Source organism: Cricetulus griseus (assembly GCF_003668045.3).
Source record: "Cricetulus griseus strain 17A/GY chromosome 1 unlocalized genomic scaffold, alternate assembly CriGri-PICRH-1.0 chr1_0, whole genome shotgun sequence".
Classification (NCBI taxonomy): domain Eukaryota; kingdom Metazoa; phylum Chordata; class Mammalia; order Rodentia; family Cricetidae; genus Cricetulus; species Cricetulus griseus.
The window spans coordinates 255,927,925-255,943,103 of NW_023276806.1; the positions used below are offsets into that span (position 1 = coordinate 255,927,925).

The 15,179-nt window shown below is 51.4% G+C and overlaps 2 protein-coding genes across 3 annotated transcripts in view; one reads left to right on the forward strand and one right to left on the reverse strand.

The window, feature by feature from the left end:
* Positions 1-3,257: 3,257 nt before the first annotated feature.
* Positions 3,258-5,724, forward strand: Dnph1 (2'-deoxynucleoside 5'-phosphate N-hydrolase 1). Its single transcript, XM_027389186.2, has 4 exons — positions 3,258-3,469; positions 5,057-5,125; positions 5,286-5,396; positions 5,536-5,724. The coding sequence occupies exons 1-4, from the start codon at positions 3,307-3,309 to the stop codon at positions 5,682-5,684; spliced, it is 492 nt and encodes a 163-aa protein (XP_027244987.1). The 5' UTR covers positions 3,258-3,306; the 3' UTR covers positions 5,685-5,724.
* Positions 5,725-6,587: 863 nt separating this feature from the next.
* Cul9 (cullin 9) overlaps positions 6,588-15,179 on the reverse strand; it is a 38,854-nt gene continuing 30,262 nt past the window's right edge. For both annotated transcript variants that reach the window (XM_027389183.2, XM_027389182.2), the window contains exons 30-41: positions 14,663-14,913; positions 13,407-13,752; positions 10,140-10,280; positions 9,854-10,018; positions 9,512-9,675; positions 9,132-9,225; positions 8,635-8,709; positions 8,428-8,538; positions 8,187-8,304; positions 7,524-7,657; positions 6,999-7,072; positions 6,588-6,920 (exon numbers count right to left, since the gene is read on the reverse strand). In XM_027389183.2, the coding sequence (XP_027244984.1) occupies positions 6,731-6,920; positions 6,999-7,072; positions 7,524-7,657; positions 8,187-8,304; positions 8,428-8,538; positions 8,635-8,709; positions 9,132-9,225; positions 9,512-9,675; positions 9,854-10,018; positions 10,140-10,280; positions 13,407-13,752; positions 14,663-14,913 (1,863 nt within the window). In that variant the 3' untranslated portion in view covers positions 6,588-6,730. The remainder of the gene's footprint in view (positions 6,921-6,998; positions 7,073-7,523; positions 7,658-8,186; positions 8,305-8,427; positions 8,539-8,634; positions 8,710-9,131; positions 9,226-9,511; positions 9,676-9,853; positions 10,019-10,139; positions 10,281-13,406; positions 13,753-14,662; positions 14,914-15,179) is intronic.

The following is a 15,179-nucleotide window of genomic DNA, read 5'->3' on the forward strand; positions in this document are numbered from 1 at the left end:
CAGCTGACACTTAGCTGTGGTTTTTGTGTTGGTTTTTAGTTGTTGTTTTGTTATTGCTATTGTTTGAGACAGGGCCTTCTGGAGCCCAGGCTGGTTTCAAATTTTCTATATAGCTGAGGCTGGCCTTGAACTCCTAATCCTCCTGCCTCCATGTCTCAAGTCTGCGATTTAGGAGTGTTCAGTCACACCTGGCTCACATTTTCTTTAAATAAAAGTTCATTCTAACACATGAGCTAGTGTTTTGTTTTTATTTTTATTTTTATTTATTTATTCATTGTGTGTATGGATGTTTCATCTGTATGCATGTCTGAGCACTATATGCATGCCTGGTGCTGGCAGAGGCCAAAAGCAGGTGTTGGATTCCCTGGAACTGCGACTGCTGGGAGCCAAACTCATGTCTGTGCAGGAGTGGCTGGTGCTTCACCAGCTGAGCCATTTCTCCAGCTCCATACCCAGTGGGTGTCAAATAGTGTGAACCAGCCTTGTGGATTTCCTACTCTGTCTTCTCAGCTCCAGGACCCAGCCAGGCTCAGCCTGAGCTGGCCCACTGTGGATCGGAACCCGACAAGGGCTGAGCTGGGGCCAAAGTTAAGTCCACTGTGCTTGGTTAGTCTTTTGCCCACACCTGGCCCAACACTGCCTGACACCTCTTGTCCAATATTCAGTCCAGATTTTTGGTTTTTATATCTGGCTTCTTCTTCTTGTAAGGGAACACAGTCTGGCTGTGTTCTAGTCTGGCTGTCAGAGGGCAAAATGTGAAGATAAACTGGAAGGAAGCTTCCGTGTGCTTTGCTTCTGCCTTCTTAGGAGTGTAAGCACTTGTACACACTGCTGCACAGCCAGGGCAACTGCGACTGCGTCATCTGACCTTTCCATTCTGGAGCTTGGATTCGGTCTAGAATGCATGACACCTGGATGCTTCTTAGCGCCTGTCAACACATTCCAAGAGATTTACTAGCAGGCACAAGGACATCAGACCAGACCCAGAAGTGGGCCGTGCAAGGCTGCTAAGGGAACTAAAGATAGCCCCAGGTAATTTGGCTGCCAATCTACAACACTCCATCTCTCTGAAGTCAGTCATTCTTGGAGGACCTTAAGACATGTGTGACTTTTTCATCAGAATTTCCTGTCACACACCTTACTAAAGTTTTCCTTTTAAATTGTTCTTTGACAATTTCATAACTGTATATATTGCATGGTTACTCTCTTCCCAACTCTCTCTGTCTCTTCTCTCTCTCTCTCTCTCTCTCTCTCTCTCTCTCTCTGTTTTTTTTTTTTTTTTCAGACAGAGTTTCTCTGTGTAGTCCTGGCTGTCCTGGAACTCACTTTGTAGACCAGGCTGGTCTACAAACTGATCTCTTGAACTCAGAGATCTGCCTGCCTCTGCCTCCCCAGGGCTGGGGTTACAAAGCACGCACAACCACCATCACTGCCTGGCCCCTTACTCTCTCTTATCTCCCTCCCATCCCTTTCTCCCCCTTCCCTACCAATGGCTTTTCTAAATCTATGACTTTTAGGTTAATTTATGACCAATTAGTTTAACCAGGGCTGTCTGTGTGACCATTGGATTAGTGGAGCCTGGTGGGTCACCAATGGGCACACAGCCGAAATCAGTGGCTCCATTTTTCCTGACGTATTAGTTCACCAGTGAAGGTGGAGCCCTCCATCCACCCAGCCTTGGCTGTTGATAGCCTCTTTCTTCTGCAGGCCCAGTGCATTCATCTGCAGGCAAGAGTTGGTGACTGCAATGACTGTGTTTTATCTAGAGGCTGGTTTTCACAGCTCTTCACTAATGTGTGAGCCACTGGATTGTTTTCTGTTTTCCCTTTGGGTTTACCCCAATTAAGATGGGGGTCACTGAGGGTTTCCCATCCCCTCAGTGTGCTCTGCACAGCTACAGAGTGGTTAGCAGACTGTGGCAGGAAGAGGTGGGAACAGGTCTGCAGAGTGGTAGGGCCAGGGTGGTGACCATGGAGGTGATGGAGAGTCAGATTCAGAATGTGTAATAGTCTTGCCCAATTTCTTATCTCTGTACCGACATATTAGAGCATATCTTAGCCTTCACCAGACTTGCTTCTTTTTGTAGTAGATCCAGGTTAATCCAGAGTCCCACACCTGGGGACTGGAGAGTGTGTGAACGTGAACGTACATTGCCAATGCCACATCCCTCCCCCAAGGTTCAGGGATCATTCTGGAAGAGGGAGTGGAAAGACTATAAGGGACAGAGGATAGACTGTCATGAAACAGTGTTCCTGGACATGGCATGGGGTTGCACACAGTAATTCATAGCAGTCGTGGCTGCCTGCACAAGATCAAGCTGTCCCAAATCCCAGTTTGTGTGGAGAAGGCGAATCATGACAGTAGCTGAGGAGCTACTGATGAGAAATGGCTGCTGGGCCATTTTTCTTCAGGGAATCAGGCCCTGAGAGGTTGCCTGTACTTCCTCCAGCACACGGTTTCATACCCATGCCCACATAGGTAACAGTGTATTCAGTATTAAATTAAAAGGTGGGCTGGATAAATGGCTCAGTGGTTAAGAGCACACACTATCTGCTTTCCCAGAGGCCCCGGGCTTGATTCTCAGCACCCACTTGGTGGCTCACAACGTCTGTAACTCCAGGTCAGAGTATCCCATTGTGCTCTTTTGGCCTCTTGGAGCACCAGGCATGCGCCGCAGTCGTACACGAAGGCAAATCACTTATACACATAAAATAAAACAACAACAATAATAATAACAGATCACATGGAGTTGGTATAGAGGGTAGAGGTGGGGTTGGAAGGGAGAGATCGGGTGGATTTGATTAAATCACATTACATACACGATGAATGATACTGTTTTGGCGGGGAGGGGGGTTTCGACAGGGTTTCTCTGTGTAGCTTTGTCTGCCCTGGAACTCACGCTGTAGACCAGGCTGGCCTCGAACTCACAAAGATCCCACTGCCTCTGCTCCAGAGTGCTGGGATTAAAGGCGTGCGCCACCACCGCCCGGCGAATGATAAACTGATTTTTAAAAAATTAGCAGTATTTTAAATTGTGGAAAGATTAGTGAGAAGCTATTATTACAGTTGCCCATGGATCCATTGCAGAGCTTGAGGGAATCGGGAGAGTCCAGACAGCTTGAGCAGCTGGGAGCTGGGGAGGGGCAGGTGACAGGGAGGAGTTAGGGCTAAGGGGCGGGTTGACTCAGGAAGAGCCAATCCGAGAGGAGTGAGCTTGCAAAAGATGCACCCTTTTCTGCCGCGAGTCGCATTCTCAGATCACGTGGTCGTGACTGCGCCCCCTGGCGGCGTCGAGCGCGCACGACGATGGCGGCGGCGGCCGAGCAGGGGCTCTGCTCCGTGTACTTCTGCGGGAGCATCCGCGGCGGGCGCGAGGACCAGGCACTGTATGCGAAGATCGTGTCGCGGCTGCGGCGCTATGGGAAGGTGCTCACCGAGCACGTGGCTGCTGCAGAGCTGGACCCGCGCGGTGAGGCGGCGCGGCCTGGAGACCCGCAGACTGGGGCTAGAGGGGTCTGTAGGTTGAGGGACTGGCTGGCAAGGGACTTGCAGGCTAGGGGACCCGCTGACTAGTAGACCTGCTGCCTAAGGGACCTGCAGTCTAGGGGCCCCGAGGGCTGGGACCTTTAAGTTAGGGGACTGGCTGGCTGAGGAAGGCCCTGGGGTTATGACTCCTGCAAGTGCACGCCCCATGCAGTCCCAGCACACTAGAAGCCTTTGAAAGTTGTACCTAGAATCTTGAACTTGTGCTCAGAAAACTATTAAGTAGTTTTCCCTTGCCCCACGCAAGAACAAACTCATAAACTGTGTGTATTAGGGGACCCGAAGCTGGGTTTCGGGTCCCCTGAAACTGGAGTTTTAGTTGGGAGCTGCCATGTGGGTGCTGGGACCTGAACCCAGCCAAGTTCCCTGGAAGAGCAGTCAGTGCTGGTAACCGCTGAGCTATCTCTCCAGCCCTTCCGGGAGAATCTTTTCAAAGACAAAGAATTACAAGGCAAAAACACTAGTGGATTGAAAAGGTCCTGTTTGTTATTATGGGTGGCTAGCTCACGGTGTTTTTGGTTGATAGTCCTCAACTGTTCGAATCCTAACCCTCTGGAAGTTGAGGCAGGAAGAGTTCCAGGCCAACCTGGACTACATAGTTAGACCCTGTCTAAAAGAAATCTGAGATAAAACAAAACCCAGCTTGCTTGCTTTTGTCTTTCTTTCCTTCTTTCTTCCTTCCTTCCTTTTCCTTCCTTCCTTCTGCATCCTCCTCCTCCTCCTCTTTTTTTTTTTTTTTTTCAAGACAGGGTTTCTCTGTAACAAACAGCTCTGGCTCTCCTGGAACTGAACTCACTCTGTAGACCAGGCTGGCCTCGAACTCTCAGAGATCCACATGCCTCTGCCTCCCGAGTGCCGGATTAAATATGTTTTTTGAGACATGGTTTCTCTGTGTAGCCCTGGTTGCCCTTGAACTTCTCTCCCAAGTGCTGGGATTAAAGGTGCTTGTCACTACCGTCAGGCTTTTTTTTTTTTTTTAGACATTGTCTCTCTATATATCCCTGGCTGTCATGGAACCCACTGTGTAGGCCAGATTGTCTTGGTACTCACAGAGATCCACCTGCTTCTGTCTCCTGAGGCTAGGATTATAGGTGTGTGCCACCGTCTTCAGCTCACAAATGGACTTTTTGATGAGATATTTCTGCCCTGCCACCAGCACTACCTCACCATCCTGAACAGTAGCATTTATTCAGGCTGGCGGCTGTGATCCTGACCCTCAGACCCCAGCTGCCTTTCCAGGGCTGTTTGACTTCATAGGTAGTCAGTCTTTTCCACACACTCGTCCAGCCCCAGTCACTCATTGCCACCTTGCTCAGGATTGGGTTTTTCTTGTGGCTGTTCGATTCCTCACCCCTTTTGACATACTCCTCTCCTGGGCTGGCCTTTGGAGGTGCTGGAGCACGGGTCTCCTCCCTCTGCCTCTCTGAGCAAAGTAGATATGAAGGGCATATGAAGGGTTCCAGGGACTGAGTTGGGGTGAGAACTTCCTTAAACGGCTTCCCCTCAACCACAGGAGAAGAGGCTGCTGGGGGCGACAAGCTCATCCATGAGCAAGACCTGGCCTGGCTGCGGCAGGCTGATGGTGAGTACTCCTCCCTCCTCCATGCAGGCTCCTCTGTGACAGTTATTCCTGGATGTCCCTGGTCTCCATACCTAGAAGGGACTCCTTCCATACCACAGAAACACTGCCGCCCTGTCCTTACAAGTCCCAGGTATTAAGTCTTATTTTGCTTTCTTTCTAGTGGTCGTGGCCGAGGTGACACAGCCATCCTTGGGTGTTGGCTATGAACTGGGCTGGGCAGTAGCTCTTGGTAAACAAATTCTGTGCCTATTCCGACCACAGTCTGGTCGAGGTAAGTAACCCAGCCTCAGAGCGCTTACCCCTTCCTGGCTTTCTGGGAACCCCATACCAGTTTCTTCCTTTCCCAGTGGGCTGGGGCATGGAGCAAATTGGGGAGCATGGAGTCAATTCTATCCCCTCCCCCCCCCCAGTGCTTTCCGCCATGATCCGAGGAGCAGCAAATGGCTCGAGGATCCAGGTGTGGGACTACACAGAAGAAGAGGTGGACGCCATGCTTGATCGATACTTTGCGACTTACCCTCCTGAGAGGAAAGCTGCCTCCAGTAACCCAAGTATCTGACCTATCCCTACTTTATTAAAAAAAAGTTTGAGAGTTTTTATGTTTTGACTACATGTACTTATATAACCAAATGCATGTCTGCCGCTCACAGAGGCCAGAAGAGGTCATGGGATTCTCTGGAACTAGCATTAGAGATGGTTATGGACACCGCGTTGAGTGCTGGGAGCTGAAGCTAGGGCCTCTGCAGAGTAACAAGTGCTCTTAATTGCTGACCCTTGTCTCTGGGCCTGGCCCCACTTTGTTAAATCCTGATCCCTGACACATCTCTAGAATCATTCCAGCCTCACCCTCCCTCACTAGTGAAAAGGGTTCATTTAGCTGGATGTGGCATACATCCCAGCCCTCGGGAGTCACAGGCAGGTGGACTTCTGAATTAGAGGTCAGTGTGGTCTGTATAATGAGTTCCAGGACACTCAGAGCTATGTAGAGAGACCCAGTCTCAAAAAAACCACCAAATGTATAGTGGTGGGGGTGGGACAGGACCTTAAGAGCATCCCCTTCCATCACGCTTCACCTGACACAAAAAGGCCTTTTGAAATGGTCCCCAAAAGGAGGGCACCTTGTCATGCCCTTTGCCTGGGGAACATTGAAAAGTATGGAAGGAGGCCAGGCGGGCTGGCTGTCATTCTCCTCATCTCTGAACTGTGAGGGCTCATGCTTCCCTTTGTGAGTTTAGGTCAAACGAGTCTGCTTGGGGCTTTTTCTGAGGATAGAAAAGTCTGGAAGTCTAAGGTGAGACAGCTCAGCTGCTAACCCTGAAGACATGAGTTCTGGCCCAAGCTCCTACATGGAAAAGAGAAGTGACTCCCTGTCTCCATCCATAGCACCACAGCACGTGCACACAGGCATACACAGTAGTAAAAGTCGTTTAAAGAGTGACAGTGGCTGTCAGGGACACCAGGAGAGTGTGTGAAAAAAGTTTATTCAGTAAACAGAAGGTGCTGCACACACTGGGAATCCCCTCTCATGTGACAGTGGAGGGCTGAAGTCCCCAGCCCTGTGGCCCTGCCTGGTGGAGCAGCTCCTGGTGTTTCCTGCCACCCCCCTCAGTCATAGGACTCATCATCGTCATCCTCATCACCGAAGAAGAAAGTCTCTCGGTCCAGGTTCTCTGACTCTTCGTCATAGGAGAAGCTGTCGTTGTCTAGTTCCTCATCAAAGTCGTGATGCCACTCGGGTACATCCTCCTCTTCCTCCTCTTCCTCTTCGGCTTCCAGCCCCAAGGAGCCCTGGGGCCTGGAGAAGGTCACCACTCTCAGCCGGAGAAGCCTGCATTCCTGCTGCCCTCCCCCGGGTTCTGCCCAGCCTACTCACTGATTGCTGGGCACATTGGATCCTTTCACCTCCCGAACCTCTACTGATGGACTCTGCAGTCCAACCCGGAAGTCCTGACAAAGAGACAGGAGAGCCTGAGGAGCAGAAGAGCAGAGGGTACCAGGCCTCTGGCCTGGCACTCTGTCTCCTGATGGTTCCTAAGAGCCAGACTCCCGTGAGCACTCCTGCAGTTAACTCCCTGAGGCTCCTGGGAGAGGATAGTGATGGGCACTGAGCCTGCACTGAGCAGCATCTCTGACCAGTTACCAAGCAGGCAGAAGATGACCCAAGAACAGGGCTCAGTTTGGGCTCCACACCTGAGTACCTGACCCTGGAGATCGTTCCCTTCAGTGCCTCCCACATGCAGGGCTATGGTCTGAGAAAGTTCAGACTGATTCTCATGAGCACCTGGCCCCAAACCCCTGATCTGGAGAAACCCCAGGAGCTTAAGGGACACAGCTCACTGGCTCTGGCCCCCTTTGCCCACTCAGGATTCCCCCCAAGCAGGACTGTGCAGGGCAGTACCTGGGTGGAGTGCTGCAGGATGGCCAGCAGCCTCTCTTGGATCCTCCGGAGCAGCTCCGTGCCTGTGCTGAGGCAATCAGCCCGCAGGAAGCGCAGGGAGGAGGCTAGGTCCTGGCAGCGCAGCAGGCTCTCCTCTGCAGGGAGTGAGCACAGGGCCTGCTCTCTCCTCCCATCCACTCCTTCCTCCCACAAACGTCTATGGAGCATCTCCCAAGTGCCAGGCATGGCTGCCAAAACTCAGAGTGTGCTGGAGAGATGGCTCAGTGGCTAAGAGCACTGGCTGCTCTCCCAGAGGACCTGAGTTCAATTCCCAGCACCCACATGGTAGCTCACAACTATTTCTAGTGCCCTCTTCTGGCACAAAGGCATATATACAAGTAGAGCATTCATATACATAAAATAAATAAACCTTTAAAACAAAACCAAAAATCCACCTCATGGAGCTCACCCGCCATGGGCAGGGTGTGGAGCAGCCAGTCAGGAGTGCATCTGTGACCCAGGGCCCTATGTTAAGACTTCAGACCCAAGAGAGGGAAGGCTACATAGAATGAAGGAAGGGAAGGGACAGTGACAGAGGTAAGGGTCCTGGGTCACTGTCTGGCTGGGCATGGGATGCTTAGCACAAGGGGAGAGGACGGCAGGGCACTGGTGCTCCGGGCTCACCGAGGAGGATCTGCAGGGCGTTCGTGTGCAGCTCCAGGTTCTCAGTCTGCTGCTCCACCACATCCATGTACTCCGTGTCCTGGCTGTAGAAACTGTAGACACAGGCGTAGGCCAGCACCTAGAGAGACCCTGTCAGCTCAGTGCATCCAGCTCCATTTCCTCTCTTCTGGTTCCTCTATCCAAGCCCATTCAGCCCCCTTGGTGTACCCTCCCTCCCATTTGCCTCCCCCACTGCTACAACCTTTCGAGCCTGCTCAAGGGCCCGGCAGGCATCGTGAAGGAAGGTGAAGGATTTAGGTGGGGGCACCTCGTGGATGGCAGAGGCCTGGTTCCGCAGGTTCACAGCAAACTCCTGTAGGAGCAAAGTGCAGTCCCAGCCGTGAGACTTGCAGGCCATGAAGCTCCCTACAGGCCCTCCCAGTGCAGTCACCTGCTGCCCACTGCTCACCCGGGCCTGATGGTGGAAAGTGCATCTCTCGTTATAGTCCTGAAACCGCTTCTCCTGGCGAGCTGCTTTGCTCACCTGGTAAGGACACATGGAACTGTTGCTGGGTGCTTGTTCTGATGGGCTGGGGTTCTTAGAAGGGCCACTATCCATGATGCCTCTCTACACTTCACCTGCAGGTCCTGCTGCTGGCCTCCCTTCACATGGGAAAGTTGAGGCTTGTCCCTGGGCAGCCAGCACTAGGGCAGGCTCACTCCACACTCCCTGCTCTGGGGACTGCCCAGAATGCCCTGCTCTGCTCTTCCTAGTCTTTCTTTGGTCACCTGAATGGGCAGTCCTCTCCCTCAGTACAGAGTTCCCAGAACCTCAGCCTCAGAGGCCCCTGTCTCTCCCCACTGCTTTGCTCTGGCTGCTATGCCATTGTTCGAGGCATACAACTCTGCCCTAGGGCCAACGGCAGCTGCAGTTGGGTCTCTGACCCCATGTGCCCAGCCCCTTACCATGGCAGAGCAGTTGTAGTAGTCCTTGTGGCTTGGCTTCCAGGACTTGAGACAGCGCCAGCAGAACCCATGGTTGCATCTGGCACAGGTCATGCTGTGGAGGATTCGAGCTGGTCAGAGAAGCCTGCCTCTGCATAAGGGTGTCCAGGGTGCCCAAGGGCTGGACACACCACTGACAAGGTCCCACCTTCCCAAGCCCTGCCAAGGACACCTTTGCTTTGGGCTTCCCAACACAGTGGACTTAGAACTGGGGTGGAGGAGTCAGGAGGTGACCCTGGGGAACAATGAGTAAGGGCAGTGTATTTGCTGTACTCCACAGTAAGCTTGAGTTTCTTCCTTACTGCTAGGCCTCCCACACAGCCTCCTGTACCCCTACTTACTGTAGACACCCTTCATTTTTCTCGATGGGCGCCTGGCAGCTGGGACAGCGTTTGGAGATGAGCTTGGCCAGGTGTTTGCTCTGGGCCTCTACGCTCATGCCCTCATAGTAGCCACCGTCATCAACCCACTGGGACATATGGCCACAGCTGGCAGGGTAGTGTGCCTGGGGGGGAGGGTGTGAGCAGACAGCCAACTCAGCCAGGTATCAGGGGGCAAGGAAGCCCCCTGACATCTGTGTGTGTGTGTGTGTGTGTGTGTGTGTGTGTGTGTGTGTGTGTGTAAAAGTGCTGGGCAGGGAAGGAAGGGGTGAGTCCTTGCAGGGGTCAGAGTGGGGCACCCACCTCAGGGAAGCTACAGTTGAAGCAAGAGGCCCAGCCACACTTAGAGCAGGTGGTTCCACTGCCCAGGCCCTGGCGGCACAGGATGCGATCACAGCCCTGAGGGTTGGTGCACCATGTCAGGTTGGAGCAGCTCTCCACATAGGCTCGCAGGAGGGCCTTCTCATACTGTGGGAAGAGGCAAGTTGTTACCAATGATGGGAGAGCAGGACTCTCCAGGAGGCCCCAAATGCTCTTAGTATCTGGAGGCTAGCCTGTCCTCTGGGGCCTGGGGCAGGAAGGAGGGTACCTTGGAGATGACCTCTGGGGAGGAGACAATGTCCCGGATGAAGGCTCCAGTGGGCTGAGCAGGACAGTCAGCAATTGGGCAGGTACAATTCAGCACAAAGTTCTGTTCTATCCGAGTCGTCAGGTACTCATTCCAGCAAGACTGCCAGGACAGAAGGAGGCGCTGCTAGGGACAGGGACCCTGGCCACTGAACTGACACATGCTCCCATTGCTTCACAGAAGACCAGGGATGGCAGGCTCCTAGGTCTACCTCACAGCTGACTGTGCCTTCCAGACTCCCATGGTTTCTTGGGATGAGACCAAATTGTAGCTGTTTTGAAGATGTACAGGGTTAGGCATTGGCCTAACTGTAAATACTATCAGATAGACACAGAGGAAGTAAATAATCTACTGGAAAGGCTTGAGCACTAAGATACGCAAAGAGCAGTGTGTGATGGCTTAGTGCCCCATAAGAGGCTGGTATATTGCAGGCTTGGTCCCTGGTGGAAGCAGTGTTTAGTGGTGGGGCTTTTATGAGGTGGCAGGACCATGAGGATTCTGCCTTGACCACTGGTGGTAGGTGGCTGGCCATAGATCACTGGGGATGTGCCTCTGAAGGATGAATTGTCCCCTGTTTCTCTTCTGCCTGCCGGGATTCCTGACCACGTATACATATGAATTAGAGACTATTTTTTTTCTTAGTCTCCTGGTTCCAGCTTTCTCAGCTTAAAGCTCCACCTCCTTTAAACAGACTTGTTCTCTTCCCCACAGAACAGAATTGCTTGTGGTGTCCCTGTGTCCTGATCTGAACAGCACAGTCATCCTTACCCCAACCTAGTTACCGGTGCCAGAATTTGTCTCCCAAACTCTTGTATTGTTCCACCACCCACCCTAAAGTAGGTCAGTGTCATCTCCTCAACACACTGCAGGAGCCTCCTGAGAAAAGGCCTTTCCCTCACTCTCTTAAACTACTGCACTGGCCCCTTGCCCCTCAGCCTATGTTCACTGTTCCAAAATGATCATTCAAAGCCCAGGAGACTATGAGCATTAGGGACACCAGTTGATGGGGTCCATGTGTAGAATCTGGATCATTCTGTCACCCTTTACATCTTGAAACAAACCAAAACTAAGTGGGAAGCAAACTAAAAAAAAAAAAAAAAAAAAAAAAAAAAAAAAAAAACTTGCATCATTTTTAGACAAAGCAAGGGGAGATTTTGCCAAATGTGGACCCCACAGTGATTTAGGGTCCCTCAGCCCTGGGACAGCCTTCTACTTTCTTGGCTTCTGCCACAGCCACTGTTTAGCCCTAGAGGAACAGCGCTATCGCCTGCCCTATGCCCATCCTGCTTGCCAACAAGGTTCTCACTGGTGGTCTCCCACTGTTCTGGGCCTGTGGCTTTGCCATCTCTGCCTTATTCACAGGCTGGGACTTTTTTTTTCTTTCTTTTTTTTTTTTTACATATATACAGGGTCTCTCTGTATAGTTTTGGCTGTCCTAGAATTTGCTCTGTAGACCAGGCTGGGCTTGAACGCAAAGATCCACCTGCCTTTGCCTCCTAAGTGCTGGAATTAGAGGCATGTACCACCATGCCCAGCAAACCTATAACTTTTTTTTTGTTTGTTTTATTTTTGAGACAGGTTTTCACTATGTAGTGCTGGCTGTCCTGGAACTTAGATTAGGTTGATTTCAAACTCAGAGATCTGCCTGCCTCTGCCTCTGGTTAGGAACTTTTAAATTTATTTATTTATTTATTTATTTACTATTTACTTTTGGTTTTTCAAGACAGGGTTTCTTTGTGTAACCTTGGCTATCCTAGAACTAGCTCTGTAGACCAGGTTGGACTCAAACTCATGAAGATCCACCTGCCTCTGCCTCCTGAGTACCGAGATTAAAGATGGGCACCACCACCATTGCAGGCTAGTAATTATTTTTTAAAGATGTATTTATTTATTCTGTATACTGTGTTCTGCCTGCATGTGTGTCTGGCACCGGATCTCATTACAGATGGTTGTGAGCCACCATGTAGTTTCTGGAGTTGAAACCAGGACCTCTAGAAGAGCAGCCAGTGCTCTTAACCGCTGAGCCATCTCTCCAGCCCCCAGGGCTAGGAATTTTTTTTTTAATCACCTTATTTTTCTCAGTTATATTTTGCAGGCTCCCTGTCTTTGCATCTCTCCACTCTCTTCCTGTAGCGTTGCCAGCCAGGCCTCTCCACTTAATTCCAAATTCAAAGTCCCATTGACTAGTCGCCTTTACCACACAATGTCAGGTGAGCGGCTCAAACTTTCCACAGCTGTGACAGAGTGAATTTCCTCTCAAAGCTCCACCCTTCATCCCAACACCTCACCCCAAATTCCTCTCAAACATAGTAGAAGTGGTGCATTCCATCCACCCAGATGCTTAGATCAGAAACCAAGGAACTGTCTTTATTCTGTTATCCGAAGCCCACCCAAGTCTTGTGGGCCCTACTTGTAAACATATCAAAACCCATCTACTCTTCTAGTGACTACCACACAAGTCCAAAAAGCAACCTCATCCTTACATAACAGCCAAAGAGTTTGTCTTGTTTTTTGGTAGGTGGGTGCATGTGTCTGTATAGGAGCGAGTGTGTCTGTACGGGGGCGAGTGTGTCTGTACAGGGACGAGTGTGTCTGTCTGTACTGGTGCTCACATGTAGGTGGAGAAGCCCAAAGCTGACATGGTGTCATCTTTGATGGCTCTTCAATCTCTTTACTGAAGCTGGGTCTTTCACTGAATTTGGGGCTCACCAATCCTGACTGGCTTAGCTCATGGATTTGCCCCAGGGATCCTGTCTCTGACTCTGGAGAGCCTGCAATGCCTACCCTTACCGGTACTGCTTTTGCGGGGTTAGGGTTTGAACTCTGGCCCTCATGCTGCATGGGAAGTACTTTTGTCTGCTGAGCTGTCTCCCCAACTCCTGCCTAAGTTTTCAGAAGTGTAAATAAAACCTTGCTTAAAACCCATCATGGTTTCCCACTGATCACCATCTAACTCAACCTCCTCATCCTTTCTCAGACATCCTCCTAAAGTGTTGGCTGCCACACACAGCCTGCTGTCCTCTGGCTACAGCCCTCTCTCATGAGATGTACCTCCTGGCAGGCCTCCCTTGATCCCTCAATGTAAAAGGACAGGCCTGTCTCTATCCAATCACTTCCTATGACATTACCCAAGCGTATCTTCTTTCCTGAATTTATCAAAGTTTGGAGGGACCCAAGTTTTGGGCCAGCCATGTGGAAAGGCAGGGGAAGAAGAGGCTGTGTGCTCACCTTACAGCAGCAGTGCAGACAGCAGAGGGAGGGCGCATCATCGTTGGGTCCTAGAGGGCTCACACAGACAGGGCAGTGGTCAGGACGTGTGGGGACAACCTGGGCCTGGGGTACTCGTAGCCCAGCTGCAAGAAGCAGAGGCTCTGGGTCATCACTGTAGCTCTGCAGCAGCTGCTCGGTGCCCCAGTGGGAATGTGCCAGAAGGTGTCGGGCTACATCTGGCTCTAAGTTCAGCGTCTCCTGCACCTGCTGCACCGTCTGCTCCATCAATCCTTCTACCTCCTGGGGACTCATGGTCCGGCCTGCAGGCAGCTGTAGAGAAGCCAGGGCCAGCACAGCTTCTGGGCTTAGGGAGAGAGAAGGACAGTGTTTAGTGTCTCCATCCTGCTTACCTATCTACAAGCTCCCAACAGGCCCCTAGTTCCCCATTTATGATCCAGTGCTTACACTTGTCTCCGTAGCCTACGTATAACCACCTGAACCCCCTGGGGGAACAGAGCCCTTCATAGAAGCAGGGGTGAATGTGAGGCTGAGGCTGGCTGAACAATGACTGGAAGCACTATAGGCCGGTGTGTAGGGGTCACGGTGACTAGTGACATATAGTGAATGCTAGCAGCATGTCTAAAGCCTTCCTATTCAAAGCATGACCTGTGGACCAACAGCCTGGCCATCACAGAAGGAGCAGCTGAGTCAGATCTGCACTCAGCCACACGTAACACACATGAGGTTTGAGAAGTCAGAGAATGCATTCCATACATCATGCAGGCACCAATGCTGTAACACACTGGGGGATGCACTTGAGGTTGCAAGTTTCAGGGGTACTGGTGACTTAGGACAGCCTCCAGCAAACTCCCCAGCAGAGCAGCCTCCTGGGGGCTGGCATATCCCAAGGTAGGAGCACAGCTAGTGCTCTGTGTGTGTTTACAGCACAGACCAGGTCTATTCAGGAAGAGTGCCATCTATGCCCCTGGTTTCCTGCCTAAGGGCTGACTCTAGGAGGATGGGGACATCAAGACACTTGATTGGCAAGGTATGAGGTACAGGGGGTGGGGTGGGGATGGAGAAATAGAGGGTGAAAATTAGCAAGTAAGAGAAATAGAGATAGAAAAATGGGCAGGACAGACTGGAAGTGGTATTTTGTTTGGTTAATTTTAGGTTTTCTGAGATGGTGTCACTACAGCCCTGGCTGGCCACAAACTCAGAGATCTGCCTGCTTCTGGCTCTTGAGTGCTGGGATTAACGGGAGGGGTGGCTACCTAGATTTGGAGGTCTCAGTGCTCTGGTTGCCACAAAAGGGGACGTCTGCCTGACCCCGGCAAGGTCCCATGGGCTCTGGGGTAGCATATATCAGGACCTGGGGCCGGTCATCACGCCGTTCCACATAGCCCTGGCCCAGGAGATGCAGGATGCAAGAGAGAACATCGGTGCTGGAGCAGGCCACACCCCCTGACACAGTGCGGCCCAGGCTCCCAGGTGGATTTGGACCCTTCTTCCAGGCCTCCAGCACCTGGATGGGAAGAAAGAAACAAGCAGACTGCCCTTACCTAGGAGCCAGTCTCATGGGTTCAGTACCTGGCTCTCCCACTACTTACTAGCCATGAGACCAGGTAAGACCTTCTCATGCTTCACCTTTCTCATCCATCCAATAGCAGAGCTTAATATTTGTACAAACTAATATTAATACTAACTTTATTTGAACTATCGTTGAGGACCAAGTTACTCAATCACACACATGGTAAGCACTCAGGATAGAAAACTCAGAGGGCTGCAGAG